General features: G+C 49.0%; 2 protein-coding genes across 2 annotated transcripts; one reads left to right on the top strand and one right to left on the bottom strand.

Moving 5' to 3' along the window:
* Window positions 1–5,377: 5,377 nt before the first annotated feature.
* On the bottom strand, window positions 5,378–8,398 carry ATP5PD (ATP synthase peripheral stalk subunit d). The gene is made up of 6 exons (XM_040581735.1): window positions 8,314–8,398; window positions 7,813–7,943; window positions 7,038–7,134; window positions 6,105–6,176; window positions 5,718–5,780; window positions 5,378–5,581 (listed from the first exon to the last, which is right to left on the bottom strand). Exons 2-6 carry the CDS (start codon window positions 7,932–7,934, stop codon window positions 5,450–5,452), a joined length of 486 nt encoding a protein of 161 aa, XP_040437669.1. The 5' UTR covers window positions 7,935–7,943; window positions 8,314–8,398; the 3' UTR covers window positions 5,378–5,449.
* A 65-nt stretch (window positions 8,399–8,463) lies between these two features.
* Window positions 8,464–18,747, top strand: KCTD2 (potassium channel tetramerization domain containing 2). Its single transcript, XM_040581733.1, has 6 exons — window positions 8,464–8,822; window positions 10,180–10,288; window positions 10,950–11,041; window positions 11,738–11,833; window positions 14,602–14,727; window positions 15,314–18,747. The coding sequence occupies exons 1-6, from the start codon at window positions 8,532–8,534 to the stop codon at window positions 15,341–15,343; spliced, it is 744 nt and encodes a 247-aa protein (XP_040437667.1). The 5' UTR covers window positions 8,464–8,531; the 3' UTR covers window positions 15,344–18,747.
* Window positions 18,748–20,286: the final 1,539 nt, after the last annotated feature.

Here is a 20,286-nt window from a genome sequence, read left to right as displayed (position 1 = left end):
CACAGGCTGGGCTGCTACGGAGCAGGGCTGGGCTCGAGGGAGAGCAGCCTCCCCGGCACCCCTCACATCACACAAGCACTAATTTTAATTTCTATTCCATTTCAATGGCATTGCAGTAAACTCTCAGCCCTGTAAATGAGACAAGATTTGGTCCTGAGTAGCTCTGGCTCCTTGCCTTTTCGTTGAGGAGATGGGCCCTTTCTTTTCCTTGCCCTCAAATTGTTGGATTTTTTTTTTTTTAATGACCTTATTCTTCCTTTACCACAACTAAACTGGCTCTTGGGAGCAGCCTTGAGTGCATCACACCATTAGCAAAGTCTTCCTTCCAGTGCAAATAGATACATCAAAAGTCTAGCTTCTGTTTACAAAACAGCCACCCCTCATTAATAAATATCAAATCAACTTCTACATAACAAATGACGTGTCCTGGAACTGTTCATAAGGCACACAGGGCTATTTTCTTCTTTATTTGGAAGCAGGAGACGATGCAGCGAGCTTTTATAGCTATCCTCACCCTTTCTCTTGGGACAGGTAAGTTCAAGAAGCATGGAAAAGCTTTGAGGAATTCTGTTCCCACCTACGTAAGAAGGGATTTGCCCGTGTTAACGATGTTTTTCACATCCCCAACTCCGTACCCTTTCTCTTCTGGTACACCCCTCGCAGGCTGAGATCCTGCCTGATCCTTTTCTGATTCAAGTGGAATTTTTTTTTTTTCTAGCAGGGGCTGTTCCGAGGTACGTCTGCACCTACTACAATGTGGTTGAATACTTGAACGTTTCCTCTCACAGCAAGCTGCACACACACATCCTGCCCAAGAGAAGCTTGGAGGAGCCTTTGGAAGTGAAGGTGGATCTTATGCTGGTGGCGATTCTCTCTGTGGTAAGGACCCAAAACTCCCGTTTGGGGCTTTAGAGCAGAAAACTGGGCGATGTCTGGGCTGGGGTCTGAGTCTTCTGCCAGGCAGGGCTGGGCCAGCAAAGCCACGGGGATGGGCATCAGTCCCTTCCACTTCTTCGGCTTTCTGCTGTTGGAAAGCATTTTTGGAAGATCTGGAGCGTCTTCTCCGTCATCTTCTAGAGCATCCTACTTCCAGGAAAAAGTTCAGAGGCAGGGTCAGACAAGCAGCCTGCTTTACAGCAAGCTCTGCAACCAACCTGTGGGGTGCCCGAACTGAGCAACACATTTGCAGGGTCCTGGTGTGTAAATATTAGCAATAACTTTATTATTTTTTTTCCGCAAACCATTAGACCGTATGCTCCCTCTCTTCAGCCACAGGATCAGGATCCTTGAGCTCTTTTCCTGAGTTTCTACAACCTGTATGCTACAAAAGCAATGAGGAGAGCTGGGTTCTGCATTGGATGTACCTAAGAAAATCAGTTCAGTATCTTCCCTTTTGTTCCTCCAGGTAGAAAAGCTCCAGACGGTCACATTTTACTTCATGTTGAACCTGGTAGGTCCCTCGGGAGCGTTCCTCTCCTGTGATGTCTGGCGTGACGGCTGCTGCCGAGCCCCATGCTCATTTCTCCCCTGCAATTTCTTCCCCCAGGAGTGGGAAAACACTTTTGTAACCTGGGACCCGCAGGATTTCTGTAACATTTCCAGAGTCATTCTGCCCATGGATACGTACTGGTCTCCCCGCATCTTCATTTTAGAGCAGTAGGTTCCCCTTCCACTCATCCACTGGCTTAAGCGAAACACAATGAATGTAAACTGGCAGTGGTGGTGTAGGAAATGGGGTAAACTCCTCTGGTTAAGTTATTCCCATGAACTCTCTGTAACCAAGAACCTCATCATTTAGATTAACGGTGACCACGGTTTATACAAAGCACTTTGTGGCTCTGTAATACTGTGACATCTCCAGAGATGCCTGGGCTGTAGCTTGAGCTGGGGAAGCAGCAGAGACCAGCAGTGCCCTGGAATGGCATGACCCTTCGCAGTTTGCTGTTAGAGGACGGAGCACCAGGGGTCTGACAGAGGGGTGGGCACCGCTCTTCGGTGAGGGGGAGGCAGCAGAGCCAGAAGTGAGTCCCCAGGGAGAGCGGGACGTGGAGGGGGGAGAAGTAGAGCTTCCTTAGGAGGTGCAGAGCTGCTACAGCCCTTGGTGAGAGGCACTCACCAGCCCTTCCAGCCCCAGGTCTCCCCCAGGCTGGGCACAGCCGGAGCTGCCCGGGAGGGGATGCTGACAGCCCAGGCTCTGGGGGACCGCGGGGCACCACAGCGCCGTGGAGCTCGGTCACTCTCCACTTTTGTTTACTCCAGAGTGAACGGACAAAACTCGAACCTGAATTATATGGTCATCGAGCACAACGGCAGCTTCACCTCCAACCAGCCCTTCCAGGTTACCTTAACGTGCAGCCTGATGATCCTCAAGTTTCCCTTTGACACCCAGATGTGCAACTTGAGCATCACTTTATTCTTTTACACAGGTAGAGCAGCAAGCGGAGTTTTGCTACAGCTAGGCTAAATTTTCAGGAGGAACAGATGAGAAGGACCCTGGCGAACTCCTGGGTTCCCTTAGCAGCACCATGTGCTCACACTGGGTTAGCGGGATTGTGGCTGTGTAACACCACGGAAAATGAGCTAAACCACTGCCATTCTGTTTTGGCACATTTCCCAGCAACATCTCTGGAAGCATTTGGATGTTCTGTGGTAAGTGCCCCTGGGACAAACCAGGAGATTAGGAGGCTTCCTGCAACAAGGCTACTTGTTCACGTTCAATTTTGCAGGACTGATCTTTAAACATACCTGAAAGTCATCAAAATAGGAGGAAATTCAGGACAGTTTCAGGGAGCCAAACTGCAGCCAGAGTTCATCCCAATAGGAAGGCTTGAAGAATAAGCAGAGGTGACATGCAACCCTCCAGCTCCCATCCGCAAAGAATGGGATTCACCAGAGATTTTTCCTCTGATCCACATTCCCAGAGGTCCAGCCACGTCTCTTCACCAGAGTCCTTTTTAATTTCTCCCTGATGAGCTAAGAAAACGCAGCAGTGCAAGAACTGTTGCCTTTCCCCATCTGCACACACCCTTGGTTGGGAGGGAAGGGGAGAGGAAATAACTGACCTCTAATAAATACCTAAATTCTGCAATTTGCCTCCTGCTCTGCCTCCTGCCCAAACAGTAACAGATGTTGTCATGAAGACAAGACGGACACCAGCTGAGATGATGAAAGAAAGCCAGAGTTACCTCCTAACTGATGGAGAATGGAAGTTCACCAACCTCAGCATCATTGAATACGTGGAAGAGGTGGATAATGAAGAATATTCTGTGGTCACCTACGTGGTACAGCACTACTTTCCTATTATATTGCACTAATTTGCCACCAAAAAAAAAAAAGAAGTATGAAATAAGATAATTTTCTACACTAGGGAACAAGCATTCACCCAACACATTATCTCCCACTCACCTACATTTTGTCCATCTTCTTCAACAGATTTCCATGGAGAGACAACCCACTCTGTATATCCTGAACCTGATCCTCCCAACGTGTGCGCTGTATCTGCTGGACATGGCAGTGTTGTTTGGACCCAGCTCTCTTGAGGAGAAAATCAGCTTCCAGATTGCCATCATCCTCGGCAGCTCCATGTTAGCTGTGATTCTCAACAACATCCTCCCAACTTCCTCTAACAGACCACCTGTGATAGGTACCCATCTTTATCGAATAAAAACTAACCGATTTTCACACAGGTACCAGCCCTAGGGAAGGTCTTTGGGTATTTAAGGACACGCTTGTGAACAATGAAGTCACGAACAGCTAAGCTGCACCAGCTTGCTGGGGTTGGAAATTTCCCCCCTTCCCCACCAGGCAGCAGAAGGCAGGCAGGATTACATTCAAGAAAATGATGCCAGTATCACAAGCTCGCTTGGTTTTCTGTTCTGCAGTGGTATTCTTCTTGGGCACCTTCCTGCTCATGATCATGGCTCTGTTAGACACCCTCTTCCTCTTACACCAGCAGTACCAATCCCTACGCTCAGGCAAGGCTCTCGGAAGCTTCCAGCAAGGTAAAACCACCCATAACCTCTTAACCAAGCTGGGTTTGCTGCATTTTACTGCAGGTTTGTTTGGGCGAGGGTGGGTTTCCTCTGGGTAACCAATGCCTCTGGCAGTACCGGTGTGGTAGTCACCCACCGACCCCTCACACTGACACGTGCTATTTGCTCTTTGCAGACGCGCACACCGAGCCGGCAATGAGAGCCACAAACAAGCCGACCACGAAACACCTCGGCAAGGGAGCCACCCTGCTGCTGAGCCTTCCCAAGGTGGCCCAGGGAAAAGGGCAGGTAGCCCAGCCCCACTGGCAACTCCAGGAGCAGGACCCATTTCTGCCAGTTCTGGAGAAGCTGCTTCTCTACAGTCACTTCTTCCTGTCCTTGTTTTTTTTTGCTATTATTTCTATGAAATGGAGCAGCTAGAGACCAGTTCTGCACAGCGCTGGTTCAGCTGCTTTCCATTGTATGGCTTCTAACCTCTCCACTGTAATTTTTTTCCTGCTTGATTCATAAAAGTTGTTTCCGTTGCCCAAATAAAAATAAGCAAACCCGCAGGGCCCGAGATCTGCATGCTTAGTGCTTTCTCCTCTAGTTCAGTAGAACTGTTCATGTTCTTACTCTGTGGGCTAGCAAGGTATCCGAATAGAATAATTGTGAAATCGGGGGATAATACCTCCATTCTGTCTGTCTATAATTCTTACCGCAAACATGACGAACAGAAAAGGGAACTGATGCTCTTCTCTTATGTAGCTGTTTCCGTTTTGAGAAAAGGTGTTTAAGAATTCCATCTCAGATAATTAAATAAAACAATGCAAGGCTGAAGCATTTGTTTCTCTGAGTTTCAGCGAGATCCACATCATTCAGAAACCCAGGACAAAGAACAGGATCACCAGGATTAAAGGGGTGATATATTTTAAAGCATTGGAATGCTTTAAAAAAAAAAAATTCTTTTAAATGCATCTCAGCACATCTACACTCCTTCAACTTTTTTCAGTTGGCTGCACCTAAACCATCACAGCCAACCTAGAAAACAGCCCTAGACCTCTGCCTGTAGAACTGGCGAGACGTGTCTCCCACCACAGCGCACATCACCACTAAATATACATTCCAGCATCTCAACAGGTTTCATACCTTCAACTTCTCTATTGGCCTGACACAGCAGAACTACATTCCCTACACCCCAGATGGACAGGCGGTTTATTCGCATTACAGAAGATGCAATAGGGCTCAGTTTGATCAGCAGGTCTAGCTGGGATCTCGGTCCTTTCTACAAAACCAAGCTCACAGGTAGAAAAGAAAATCCAGAAAAAGTGGGCTGTTTGCAGGTCTGTGCATTGTTCCATGTTCTCAAAGCCTTGCAGCGTCACGTCTAAGATCTAAGCCACAGACAGGAGGGAAACTACTTTATTTAGAAGATCACAGCATCTGACAGTCGTTAGACAAACTGCTTCCTGACAAGTTTACAGATCAGCAATGGGTTTGTGGGGCCAGTACGGGTATTTCTCCTTGTCCAGTTTCGTTTCAGGGAAGGCTTCGTGCAAGTCTTCAAGCGTCATCTGTTCAAAGGGAATCATGTTCCTGAGCTTCTGAAGCTTGAAGTGGGAGCAGAGACAAACACGTTACAAAAGTCACTCGTCAGCAAGAAAAAGCAAAACACATACAAGTAACGACAAGGTGTGTGCCAGGCTGGCTCAAAAAGAATATTCACCAAGCAAAGTCCAGACTTACTTGCTGCTCATACTGGACGATACGAGCTTTGGAAGCCTGGACGTATTCAGCAGTGCTCTTTGCCTGCAGGAAAGCAGAGAACATGGTAAATATGGTTAGGAAAAGGCAGTGACGGTGAGTGAACCTGCAACCCCATGCTGGCTTTAAGTTGGCACCATTACATCAGACAAGTGGATAGAATCTTGATCAAAACCCATCAGCCAAACCCTTCCACGTGCAGAGATCCTCTTCCTTAGCCAAAAGCCACGTATGAAGACCAGAGCCATGCTCTAGCTCAGGCTGCCCTGCCCGTGCAGCACACACAGAACATTCTTTCCCTCTCACTCTCTCCCATCCCCAAAGAAGTCAGAGAAACCCCTGGCATTAGGGAGCAGTTTAAACACTTACAGCTTCCTGCTCTTGGGCATCAATTTTGGCAGTTTGTGTATCCTTTGGCTCAGGAACCTGTAGTGCACTGAACTGCAAATCAAAAGAGAAAACTGTTTTATAGTTTGACTGAAATAATCCCTCACACCAAGGTCATTTTCCCCAGCAGCAGGGGAGCATTCCCTCCTTTCTTCCTAGGATATGCTCACAACCATCTAAGTTAATGAGCTTTCTAAAATCGATCATTGCTGCTTGACTGTGCCCTTCACCAGCAGCACTGCTCACCTGTGAGCTTAAAGCGATCTACTCTGTACTGCATAGCACTACCAGGACAAATAATACCACACACGTTCATCACAGCACTGTAAAGAGCAAAGCACTGCACTGTAAGCAAGCAAGAACATCTAATACCAAAGACATGTCATATCACAGACTTATTTCCCCGTAAGACAAAGTTCCCAGATCCATCTGAGGTCAGTGGGTCCTCCCTGTCCTTAGAAGCCAGGTTTCACAGTGCCACTGACACCACGTGTCCCTCAGCAAAAGCCTCTCTCAGGCTTTTCAGTTCCCACTTAGAGAAGATGGCAATCCTGCAGGCACCCACTAGTTTTACATGTTCTACAGCATGCAGAGCCGTGCTCGCCACCTGCTTCTATTCTCTAAGTTAGAGAAATATTTGAACATTTGCTTCAGGAGAGGCACTACCAGAAAACACTCCTGCAGCCAAAATATTTAGCAAGTTTTCTTTCACCAGCTTTCTCACTTTCCTCCTGAAAGATGGCATTGAACTGACCTCCTCAAGGTTAGTGACACAGATCTGCAGGATGTAAAGCTGGGGCACCTGCTCACTAAAACCAACCTCCTCTGCCAATTCTGGCATTTTCCTCTCAACACCAGAAACACCCCCCATTTAAACCTCCAAAGAGCAATGCCCAGCTGACAAAAGAGTCTGACCTTCTTCTGAAACTCGTCCACCATGCCAGCTTTAGCAACAGTAGCCTTGTAGTAAGCCCAGTCGATGGTCGGGGGTTTCTCCGGCAGGGTGGCCAACCTAAAGAGACGGAGCAGAGCAGTCACAACCAGCACCAGAACTAACCTCACACTATCATCTGCTCCATGCACAGTCACTTTCCAGACTGTCAACAGTCTGCTAAGTTGAGTTTAAATATTTTCAGGTCCATCATTAAACAAGCAGTGATGAACCATTTTCTGCAAATCCTTCTGCCCTTGGAACAGACTTCTCTGTACAGAAGAGTTCAGCCTGCAGTCCTGCTCCACTTCAAACTACTACACAGCATCTCTGGGTGCAGCCCTGCAAGAAGGGATTAAGCTGTCTTCACACTGCTGAGCTAGAGGCTATTACCTGCAATAGCCAATGTTTGTATCAAGCAGCAGCTGCTGGAGGATTTGAGAAGGCTGATGAATGTGTACAGCATTGAACAGAATAACAAAATTTGCAAAATGTTTTGAATGTGCCAAAGCGAACTGTTTTCACAAAACTGCTTTTTTACATTGCAGCTGTTGTTTTACTCTGGGAAGGGTTAAGTAAAGAAGATTTGCCAAAAAAAAAAGAGCCACCAGCTGTGCTGAAGGTGACCTGTTTTAACGCCTGTACGCGCACTTCTGCGAGACCAGTTACTGACATCGGCTCAGCCAGTTCAACCAGAGGCTGAACAGTTCAGCTGTGGCACTGAGCTGCCCCACGTGCAGGAGCTGGGCAGACACTCACCGGGCTGACAGTGCATCGCTGCGGGTCTTCAGGGCGTTGAACATGGCCTTCTGGTTGGGAGGCACCCTCTCAGCGAAGGCCGCCCAGTCAATGGCCTTGATGGCAGCTCTGCGACCCGCCATGGTTCCGGGCTGTGCCGGGGAGAGACGAGACCGCGTGGGTCACACGGAGCGGGGAGCAGCAGGGCCCAGCAACAGCGGGGTGGGAGGACGGCTCCGGCCCAGGAACACCAGCACCGAGGGGCACAGGGTAGGGCGGGAGAGGGACCTGGACAGGGGGACCCCTCCTCAGCCCAGCCCCACGCCGCCGCGGCTTCCCACCTGCTCCATCGACCCCCCCATAACCCAGGCCCGCCCCGGCCTGCTCCCTGCCTCAGTCCCGGGAACCCTGGAGCCCCCAGCTCCCCGGAGCCCCAAGCCCCCTGGATCCCTGGACGGCCCAGCCCCCCAATCCCCCAGCTCCGGCCGCCCCAGCCCCGCAGCCCCGCCGCCCCGCGCTCACCTTCACTGACCGCCACGGCCGTGCCCAGGCGCAGACGCCAGCAGCGCCGGAAGTTCCGCCCCCGCCGCCCAATCAGAGCGCAGCCTCACCGGAAATCGCCGCCCCCATCCGTCCCGGTGACGGCCGCCGCTTCCGGCGCGCAAAGCGCTTCCGGGGCAGCGGCGGCGGGCGGCGCAGCGGGCGGTGATGGCGACGCGGGGGCGCTGAGCGGCACCGCCATGGCCGAGCTGGCGGCGGCAGCGGAGGGGCCGCCGCGGGGCCGCACGCCCAGTCCGGGCCCCGGGGGAGCGCCAGGACCGCCCAGCCCCCGCGCGGCCGGAGCGGCGGCGGGCTCCGGTGGGCCGCTGTCCCCGCCCGGCGCGGCCCGGCCGCCCGCCGCCTCCAAGTGGGTGCGCCTGAACGTGGGCGGCACGTACTTCGTGAGCACCCGGCAGACGCTGTGCCGGGAGCCCAAGTCGTTCCTGTGCCGCCTCTGCTGCCAGGACGGGCCCGAGCTCGGCTCCGACAAGGTGAGGCCGCGGCGGGGCCGGCCCCCACCACAACCCCGGGATGGCGGGGGCCCGGGCGGCCGGTGGCACCGTGGGGCAGCGCCCCGACTCGCTGTAGGGGCAGGGTGACAGCCCCGGCTGCCGCTGCCCCCAGGGCCGGCACCCCCAGCCGGGCAGGGCCGAGCCGCAGGGCAGCCCCTCGGTGCCCGGGCCCCGTGTCGCTCTGACAGGCGCCGGCCCCGCATCCCTCGGGTCTCCTTAAGGACACGGTCCCAGGGGTGGCCGCACCTCCGTGAGCGGGGCCTGGAGCCCACCCCGGGCCTGCAGCGCCCCGCTGCCCGCGGTGGCACGGCTCCCCCAGCCGCAGGGAGGCAGCTGGAAGGAAACTTCCCCTGGAACCAGTTATTTTAATAATTTCTCACCCCGAGCATGGTTGCGTTGGTTTTTTTTTTAATACATTTCACTTTACTCCCCCAAAACATTACATGCATGTTCTTTACGTGGGTGTACTTTTGCAGGCACTGCAGTTTACCGTAAGGATTTTGCAAACTGTTGTTCTTGTAGCTGCGGGTTTCCTGCAGGATCTGCTGCGCAGGGTTTTGCAAATGTTTTGTGGGTAGGTCAGACTGAGAATGTCAGGTCTCTTGCCACTCACTGTTTTGATTAAACTCGTTTGATCAAAAGATAAATCCTGGTTGCAATCAAAATATCAGTGAGCAGAGATGACATTTCAGAATGGTTTTGCAGGTTTTTATTGCTTTAGAGCAGATTGATTGGCAGGAGAAACGTTGCTTTAAAGCAGTTTAAGGGAGTGATATGAAAAGAGTTCTGCACAGGAGTTGTCAGCGCTTCAAAGCTGGCTCAAGAGATGCTTTTGCTTGTGAATTGTTTGTTATTTAATGACAACAGTTACTGTATTGCGAGAGACGTGGCTGGGGCATTGCCATGTGCATTTTCAGTAGTAGAAGGGAGAAAATATCTTGGGCTGTTAGCCAGAACTGGAGATCCCGCTTTCCTCCAGAGTCTCCTCGTTAAACTAGCCTGGAAAACAAATGTAGACAGAACACAACTGCCAGCTTTTGGCTCTTACTATTGCAGTGAAATAGAACTGCTAAGCCCTGCTTTTCTCTCCAGGTATATAAACTCTGTTTGTAGAAGTCCTTGATTTGAAGCATCTGCTAGCGTTATTGAGCTGCAACATTCGTAGCTGAGTTCAGATACTGAAAAAAAAAATTGTGGGGTCATTCTAACACCTTTCACAGGCAAATGAATCCAGGTTCTCAAGGAGAAATTGTTCAATTTATTGTTTTCAACTGAAATTATTTTTTACCTGGTGCCACTGAACCATCCCTGCTTCATTCCTATACACACTCCACAGGATGAGACAGGGGCGTATCTCATCGATAGAGACCCCACATATTTTGGTCCAATACTGAACTACCTCCGACATGGGAAGCTCATCATAAACAAGGAGCTGGCAGAAGAAGGTAAGAGAAGAATACGGGGGAAGAACTGCAAATGCTTTTGATTTTTGATAGCAGGATCCGAAAGCCCTCATCAGAAATGGGCCTGAGTGCGTGGGGTTCCTGACGTGGCAATGCCTAAGGGTGTGAGCAAGCCACATTTCCCAGTAGTGCTGGTAGTTGGTACCAGTAGTTTCTCAGAAGGATGCTTATTAACAGGGATTAAATAATTCTCTGTCTTCCTGAAAGCAGAGGCCTGCAACCCGTCACAGTTCTGCTTAGCTCAAAGGCTTCTGTTAGCAGAGCAGAAGGTCTGTTAGCACATCTCCTCTCCCTCCACAGACAGCAGGTCTCTACAAGCAGGCAGCTTTGGTGACTTCTCCCTGATGGGGCTGTGCAAACAAAATTGAGATTGTACCACAAGGCTTCTGATAATCCCAGGTAAAGGGGAACAGTCTTGCTTAAAGATCTTCTAAGTCACAAAAGGAGGTGACAGATAGCTGGTCATCTTCTTCCAGCTTGAGAACACGCGATCGGTGGCAGTCTGTTCAGCATCTGGGGATTTTCTTATATCTAGGTTAGACTTGGAGTCAGGAGCAGGTGTGGCACCCTTGTAGCAGAATCATCTTCATTCTACCCTGTTCAAAGTAACTGAACGTGTCTCTGCTTTTGGTTCCTTTCTTAGGGGTACTGGAAGAAGCGGAGTTTTACAATATTGCATCCCTTGTGCGGCTGGTGAAGGAGCGGATACGGGATAACGAGAACAGAACCTCTCAAGTAATGCACAGGAACGTTTGTTGTATGAAGTCAGTCATTTTCTGTAGTGCAGCAGGAGGACGAGTGTGGCTGCAGACACTTCTAGTAGCACTCTTGGGTTTAGCAGTCATCTTTAACAGGGGGAATAAGTGCTTTTAGGTAGAGCCAGGGCACAGCTAGCAAAGAGTATCCTTTATGGTTTTGCAAGCACAGACCACCGAGTCATCTGGTTAATGTTGTAGAGAAAGGCAGTGAACAGTTAGACAAGAGGGGCCGGGAGCAAAGATGGGTTCTTATAAAGCAAAATGCACTGCTTTGGTAGGTAAAGAATAGCTCAAACTCTTCCTTCTCTAAACCACTTTCTGCCCTTTATATCCGTCTCTCTCTAGCAGTTTTCCCCATTGCTGCTCAGTTGATATTGACATACCCAGTAGATTCAATTTCAGAAGAGAAATGAGCAGTAAATGGCTTTGAAAGGCAAAGAAGTTTTGCTTGCACTGGCCTTTAGACGCCTAGAAGGCTTTTGAGAGGTGTGTCAGCTGTATGTACCTGTTTGAGAATCAGTTGGATGGTCAGAAGGCTGAAGAAAATAAAGCCTGTGGGGCTCAGGCTTCCTCAAATAACGAGAGCAGAGCAGGAGAGGCTTATTAATTTTCTAGCTTTATACTAGTATAACAATTACTAAACTCACACTTATTTTTATTCTCCATGCTTTAGGGACCTGTCAAGCATGTGTACAGAGTCCTGCAGTGCCAAGAGGAAGAGCTCACACAGATGGTGTCCACCATGTCTGACGGGTGGAAATTTGAACAGGTACCATTACCAAAGAATGGCAGAATCCCTCTGAAAGCTGCATATGGAATAAGCAGAGTTTGCTATTGAATTACGCTTCACACGGCTGTCTTCTTCTGAATAAGCAGTCTGAGCTGAGCAGCAGTCCAATGACATGAAATAACTGACAGGAAAAGGCAGAATTCACTCAAACTGCCGAGAGAGATTTCATTTTCTGTCAGGACTTCTTGTATCCTTGTCAAATCCCAGAGCAATTCTGCCCTTCTCCCACATTTCATTGCATATACCAGGCCCCAGTACAACAGCTTTATCCAGGAAGATTAATAGAACCAAGAAAAAACATGGCGCGGCTTTACTGGAAGCTCAAAGCCGTGACTCTGGCATTTGTTAAGGAGGCACTGAGTGACATAAGTACACTGCCTGCAGATGCCTTTGTAACGCAGCTGGTTTCAGGGCCAGGTGTCACTGAAATTGCACGTGGCATTAGTTCCAGATTTGGTTTCTGGAATCAAATACAGTCCTCTTAGGAGGACAGAGAACTGGAAACCAGCTAGCATACGTGCTAATGCTGTATTAAGAAAGTGCAGAAGAGGCTCTGGATTACAGCTCTGCTGTCTTCCCAGTTTGGCCAGCTTCAGTACAAGTGAATGTTGTGGGAAATGTGCTGATACAAAGCGAGGCATAAGATTAGCAACAGCACTTCGCTTGTTCATATATATCTGTTCTGTAAAGCCTGGAAACTCCTGTTGCATAGCGGAGAGGCAGCCAAAAACTCACCCTTGTGAGCCAGTAGTGAAATCTCGCAACCAAGAGCCACAGCAGCTTTATGGAAAGGCAGTTCTGCAACATCCAGGTTTTGCTGTTCAGAAATCTACTTAACAGAATTTGCCTTTCACACATGCATGTATACACCCCCAAAATCAAAAGGCTATCGGCAATGCCCTGCATGGGAATCTACCCCTTACATCTTTCCCAGTCTTGCTTTTCAAATCTACAATGACAGGATCAAGATACTAGTTCCAAGCAAATGGTCCTTCTGCCACCCACCACCTTTGCACAAACCACTGAGACCACTACCAGCTTCCTTCCCGTGCACTGCAGGCAGCAGCAGAATGTCCTGCACACCCCACTCCAGCACACTCCCACCACCAGGAGCTGTTCTTGCCCTCCCCAGGACTTGCATTCAGGCTCAAACACCCCCCGGGGCAGCAAGCCTAAATGGAGCGGACTGATACAATGCTTTGGTCAGGGCTAGACCTCACACAGCAGTACAGCCTCTCTCCATCTGTGAGATGGTCCGGACAGGGTCACAGGGCCAGAATGTGGCAGTGGTGCAGCACAGGGTGTGTCCCATGCTGAGACGGGCCCTGCTGGGAGGCACATTGTAGCTGCTGCCTATCGCCAAGGTCTTTCCCCAGATGTGCAACCCAGCACAGCTTCTACCCTCCACCAAATCGTGCCGCTTGGCATGCTGAGGCATGTTAGGAAAGAGGGTGACAGATCTCCGTACTGGGGACAAAGAGAGCCTATTACTAAACCTTAGCCTGGATGCCAGTGACTGAAGATAGCAGGCAATCCTTTCACTGGATCTATTGATCCAGTCACTTCATAACATCAAAAAGGCTGGCTCAGAAACCTGCAGGGGAGCCAGAAGCGTAAAAGCTGTTGCAGCCTTATTGTCTGTCAGGTTTGGGTTCTTGGAGGACCATACGGCCTTTCACGTTCTCTGCTTTGTAGCATTCAGTCCTGCTTAAATCAAGGATGGGATAGAAATGTGCTATTTTAAGAAGCTTAAACAGTCAAGATGGGGAGCAGGGAAGGAAAAGAATTTTTTTTTTTTTTTTTTTTAAATCCTGTGTATCTTTTGCCCTCAGCACAAACATCAGAATCTATTTAAAACAGTACTGGAGGTCAGTCAGTGTGACACCCCCCCAAGTCTTCCTGCAGCTGCACTGTGACCACATAGATAGTCATCAGTCCAGGAGGGCTGTGGACTGCATCTGTCTAATATATAAATACAGAGGTGTCTCTTCTAAAATCCATTAGGACATGGAAGTTAGGGTGCATGCTGCATAATAAGGTTTCCTAGATATACTCAGTTGATAAGATTCACATTGCTTTCTTCAGATTACTTAGATTTATTGTCTGGAAAGCAGAACAGAGTTGTAAATGACAAATCAGCTCTGCACTCCAGGATGTTCTTTTAATATAATAAAGATAAATGAGACAGATGGGATTTCTTGGATCGAGTCCAGACCCCTCATCACAACAGTAATAGAATATAATCCCATTTATGCAGCTACCGAACTCCATCTTGACAGCATCTACATAAGGAATGGTGCCGGTTTGCCACATGTTTCCCAGTTAATCTAACATCTGTCTGTGGTAGAGTTTCCTTTCCAGTTTTTACACATCAAAGTCACAAGGCAAGTTGAAGCCAAGTTCAGCATGGTCTGGGCTAGAAAGTCTGTGTTGCCTGCCCCACACCCGAATTAGCTGGATATTATATATTGCAAAATCTAACGTGTTTTTCCTTTTTCCGCCCTCAGTAATTGGGAAATGTCCTGTTATGTTCAGCACGGCAGTTTCAGGCTGGAATTTCTTCCCGGGGCTCCAGGTGCCACAAGAGGGCTCTGGAGCTCAGCTGTGTCTGACACAGGAGGCTGCAGGGAGACACTTGGGGTCCCAAATGGGTCTCGCTGGACAGTCATATCTCACAAAGCAGTTGTATGAATAAAACAAAAGTCAAGACTTGTTGATAGTTACCTTGGCTCTCTCCTTTTGCACAGCTGATCAGCATTGGATCTTCCTACAACTACGGAAATGAAGACCAGGCAGAATTCCTCTGTGTTGTGTCCAGGGAGCTCAACAATTCTACCAATGGCATTGTCAAGGAGCCGAGCGAGAAGGCAAAGGTAAGGCATCTGCTCGCATGCATGGACCTGCATTCCTCTGTACAAAGAAAAAGCTCCTTACACTAGCAGATCCACAATTCGTAGTAGTAGTTCTGCAGTACAAGCTTTCCCATTTCCTCCTATATGTGTGATCTTCCCCTCTTGGAAGATTTCATGTTTTACCGTAGGACAAGAGCTAAGGCTCTTTGTACATTTTAAATTAAGACAAAAAAATTAGAGGAAAGAGATAGTCTTGAAAGAGGAAGGCAGCATAGCAAGGACCTTTGAGATCGGTAACATTTTGTGGTTGATGGATGGTGCAGGGATAGATAAGGTTGTTTTTTCCCTTTCAGTCCACTCTTCCCCCAGCCAGGATAGCAACAAAAGGCGACATTCTTAACTCCTGGCAGGCAGCTAAGCAGGATTTCTAGAAAAGGGGCTCAGTCAGCTTTAACCAGCCTGTCATTTGTTATCGTAGCCTAAAAACCAGCAAGCTACTACCCACATTAGTCCATCTTTCCTTTCTCTGCAAAAACAAGGACTCTGCACATGAACTTTTGCATCTAAACTTGTGCAAGGTATTTACAGAAACTCTTTTCTTTTTCAGATTCTTCAAGAGCGAGGATCCCGGATGTAATTCAAGTGTCCACCCCGTTAAAACTCCCAGATGTCAAAAGGGCAGCCTAGCTGAGCAGAGCATCTCTCCGCAGTGCAACCTTGCCCTTGTACAGTAACCAAGCTAATGCAAAGCAAAGCCGAGCCTGTCCTGCCAATGGCGAATAATTCTGGTCATAACCAAAGGCTCCCCTCTTACCCTGGAAACCAAGGAAGGAAAGGACTCTTCCAGTTGGATAATCCTTTCCACAAGTATTAGTTTTATTTTCTTGGCCAGCGCTGTATTGAATTTTTCCCACAATGGCTGGGCCGGATTCCCAGTCAGAGCCTTTGTGAAGGTTGCTCAGGTCCACATGCCCTTGTAACCGGTCCCACCTTCCACAGGCTGGTGTAGGTGGGCGGATCTGTGTTTGAGCTGTGCCATTTCTTGCACCCAGGTCTGCCACCAGAAAAGCGCAGGGACCTTGCAATGCTCCCCTCCTAATCAGCCAGCCCCCCCAAATCAGAAGAATGGGGCTTTAAAAGGAGAAACAAAACAACCACTCGTAAAAAACCCACACAGACTTTTCCATTCTTGCTTTGTATTTGTTCCTTGTTCAATTCCTAAGAGCTGAGTTTAGATACTAAGGGGAGGGGAAGCTGTGTGTACATCTGACACAGGTCTCACTGTTAACACTATTACGTATGGGCTCCTGGCATTTTCCAAAGCCCATTACTTCGCATGCATAAACAAAGAGACCTGTGTTCACCCAGGATAGTGACAGTTCTGTCCTTAGCCCTTCTCTACTGCAGAAGAATGGTGACATCTTCCTCTCCCATACCCTGCCACGGCCATATCTTAGCCTGGTGCAAAGTCACAAGGTTAGGGACTCGTTGCTGCCAAGTTCAGCTTTGCCTTGTTTGTCTCCAGCAGCACGGGCTGCCCGTCTCCTCTCTTCTCGCCCAGGGAGGACTTCAGGCAGGATTTCTTTTGTACTGTAGCAAGCAGGTAGGTTTAGTTTTAACCCACGAGATCCTTTGCAGAGGAGATCCCCTATTTACATGCAGTGATTTATCTGCAGCCCCCTCACATCCCCACCTTTAAGAGATCACCTCAAATTGCAGAGGGGCATCACAGAATTGGGGGGAGGGGGTGGGGTGGTGGTGGAAAGTTGCCAAACTGTTGTAACGTTTCTTGTCCAAAGTGGTTCAGTGTCGACTTCTGTGACTTTTCTTTCCTTTGGGTTTTATTTTTCTGGAATGCCTTGGATGGATGTGCAAAATGTTCGTTTGTGCCTCTCTTGAATTCTGATCTAAGCCAAACTGCAGTCACTGGTTCCCTCTGTGCCATCCCTAACCAAGGGCATGTCCCTCCTAGTCTGGTAAATGGAATTTCTTAGGAATTTGCTGCATGTTTTTCCCCTTTCATCCTGGCTTTGTTCTTTGTAGCCCAAGCATCCAGGCATTTGGGTCTTTTTGAGTCAAGTCCCAAACTGACATTAAACGCAAAGCTTCAGAGATGCCGGAATTCACAGACATTAAGCTCAGAGCAGATGCTTCTCAAGAAGGTATCAGAAAATTCCTCACCTGGGCTGAGGAGCTGGGCTCCTTTCTGGAGGACTTCAGCTACCTGTGATCTCATAGTTTTGAGATAGAATTAGGCAGGTTTCCCATCTTCTTGCTTGTTGCTGGCAGGGCCTTGCGGCCCCATTACTAACACTCCCAACAAGCAGTTCAGCAAGACGCGCAGCAAAGACGCTGTCACCGCTGCACTGTCTGCCTCTCTTCAGTTCTGTACATACTCTTGTCTGCCCTCTCCCATCTTGCTTTGCCAATGTACCTCCTCCGGTGGAAGCTTTGCCTCATTCTCAAGAAAAGCTGGTTAATTACCTGTGCTAGTTTAATCCCGGTAACAACAGACTGTGCCAAATGTCTTTGAATTCACGTTGTGTCAGTTACAGGCTGCTGAAATGCAGCCGGCTTGCCATCACGCTGAAGAACCCAGCTCTTCTTCCCTCCATCTTCCCCGCTGATAACGTGGTGAGGTGGTACTGGTGTGATTAGACCGTACGCCTTGGCTGGGCCTAAATAACACTGTGATGTGTACAGATCTCCTCTGTCGGTATCTTGTAGCCTCAGTCATTGTCCGTCTGTGCTCACTGCTAAGAAATCAAGCAGCATGTGTATGCAAGTTAGCAGGCTAAAAAGCCCTTTAACACTCTCATCTGTCGGCTTTCCCTTCCTCAGACAAGGGAGTTTCTGGGAACTGGTCAAGAAATATCAAACTAAAGGCAACAGGAACCGGTCGAGCAGTTTTTGTCACATCCATGCCAGCTGAGCACCCTCCTGTTCAAACCATCAAGCTCAAAGCATCACTAGTTGCAAAGGGAGACTTTCTGTCCAGTACAGCTCAAGTAGGTAAAAGCGATACCTCCTTGCTCTTTTGTGTCACCACAAATGCCATACGTGGTGAAGCCCACCGGAGGACTGCCAGGTGCGAGAGTGATGCTATCACTTTCCCCTCTGAGCCACAGAGAGCCTAGAAATTACCGTTTGAACGGAACAGCCGTTTAACTCAAATGCATTAAAAAGGCTATCAAAGTTGCATCTTGGTTTTCCCCTCCATGCTGCTTTCTGCAGCGAGGACGTGCCAAGGGATCGAAGACTCTTTGGGTTCAATTGCAGGGTCTTTTAAGTTCAACAGAACAAGTTTATGGTAGAAAACCCATCATTGGTACTGGACACTCAAGTTCTTGGGTGATATTTAGGACCAGGCATGAAGTCCATCCCGAGCAGGTACATTCCCAGTGGAGGATTTCTCCTTTCCTGACTGCTAGGTCACCTTTACCCTGAGACCAAGGCAGGTCTCGGCATCATGCACCAGTTGCATCCCTTCTGTGCTCAAGACAGGGCTTGTCCTTCCATTGCCTTTCACTCAGTCACAACTATATCAAAACTAGTGCTGAATTAAGATGAAATTTATCCCATTCACTCTCAAAAAGGTAGCATGGTGTGGTGAGTAGGGTAGGTGAGCAGGGGTGGAACTACTGGAATATCCAAGAGTGTTTGTGCCTCTTGGGAAGGTTCACTTTAAAGCATTAATCCTGGGAATGGAGAGTATGACACTTTGGGTTTTTTTTAAAAACTTTCCCAGTGGCCTAAATTGTTCCATTGTGGCATGACTGGAAATAACCTCTTAAAGTGTCTTTGTTTCTGCACATTTTTTTAACAAAATCGATTTTTCTCAGGGGTGACTGAGTGGGCTGAGGCAAAGGGGGCATGTTTTGCTGCAGGGCAATGGGACGGAGCAGCTCCCCAGTCCTGCAGCTGGGCTGTGGGCTCCTCCCCTCGCGTTTGCCTGCAGACCTGGAGGTTTTGTACAGTTTGTCACATGTCAGTGCCCTTTGCTACCGTTTCTCTTTGTTTATTAAATGTGTTTGAATAACAGTTGAGATTCTGTGATTAATTATTTTTTTTTTTTTCAATAAAGATTCTGAAATGGGTTTGACAAGTTTGAACAAACGGTCTACAGCCTGCTGCTTTCTCGGCATCCATGTCCAACCTTCCCACGCAAACACTGCACTGTGGGGAAAGGAACCTGCAAAATGGGTACCTGCTTCGGGCCCATTAGAGAAATGGGCCCGAAGTTCAGTTCGAGAAATGATTTGCCAAGAGGAGACTCTTAATTAGATTTTGGAGTCCTTCTAATGTTACTTTCAGAGAAAGAGGCAAACCGAAGCCTGTTTCTGATTTTCTGTTCTACAAAAAGAATTTAAACTTCCACGCTTATCTTTACCATTTCCACTGACAACCACAAGCAAGCAGAACAGCAATACAAGCGTTAAGTGTGAGTAGCTAAGAAGGAAAGAGGATTTTTTTTTTGTCAACTTGCCTTTGCTAAACCCCTGCTCGACTGTGGAACAGCACGTTGTGGCAGAAAGGTCAGACTGTTTCAGACAGCTTTGCCCCTTCCTCTGCCACAACAGACCCACGCTGAACATCTGCAGGAGCTTGCAAACAGCTCTTCACCTCCCCTGCAAGATAGAGACACAAGGTTCTTGCCAGAACCACGACAAAAGGGAATGAACATGGGAAAAGTAACTACAGTTTCTTAAAGCTGGCTTCCCCTGGTGTTCTGAGCCTGAAGCTGACTGTGGGGTGGGAGTGCCCTGGGCACGGGCATCAGCCCAGAAACCCTGCGGGCTGTTTTAAATAGTTGCGCTACTCCCGCCAAGGCTGCCAGCCTTCCCTGCCTCCACGTCTTTAGCAAGACGGGTGGATTAGCCGAGATTTAGATTCTTTCCTGTTTACAAAGCATTGCAACTCAGAAATGCTTGAAATACAGAGGTACCGACGGATGGATGAGCAGCGGAGCAGCGAAGAGGCACACCAGACAGCCAAGCTTTGGTGATGCCAGAAGTGGGATAACATCAACAGTTCAGGCCAACACACGGAAAAGGAGGAGCAGCAAAGCCGTAAGTGAAGAATGGAAAAACTTGAATTTAGTCTTATTTTTGACTACAAGTGGCTGTTGTCCACTGTAGCTACTCTGAAGACTGCCCTGCAGGCACGCTACCTGCCTCCATCCCCCCACGACAGCAGCCTCAAGCCACGGAGCAGGGAGGGGGTCGATGCATCCCCAGACCAGGGTTTGATGCCAACATGGTGGAAAGAGACAAGACTGTCCCCTTAGAGGCAGCTCACCAGCATGGAGGGCAGAAACCACGGCTCAGCCAAGTCACCACGTACCACAGGTCGATTTAAGGTGGTACTTTGCAAACCTCCTTGACCCCTCCCCATATTTCCATGCCAAACCTCACTGGCAGCCCAGACCTGCAGTCAACTTGCCCAAAGCCAAGCCAATGCTCCAGTGCCAGCAGCATCTTGGGCAGAGATGGAAACTGCAGGGCTGGCGCTGCTGACGCCACATGCGTATTTGTTCACGTTCACAAGATAGGACTTGTCAGCAGAAATTCAAATTACAGC

The sequence above is a fragment of the Falco naumanni genome, chromosome 1 (assembly GCF_017639655.2).
Source record: "Falco naumanni isolate bFalNau1 chromosome 1, bFalNau1.pat, whole genome shotgun sequence".
In the NCBI taxonomy this organism is placed as follows: Eukaryota; Metazoa; Chordata; class Aves; order Falconiformes; family Falconidae; genus Falco; species Falco naumanni.
Note: the sequence above shows the minus strand (reverse complement) of the source record. Positions and strands in the feature narration are given on the sequence as shown.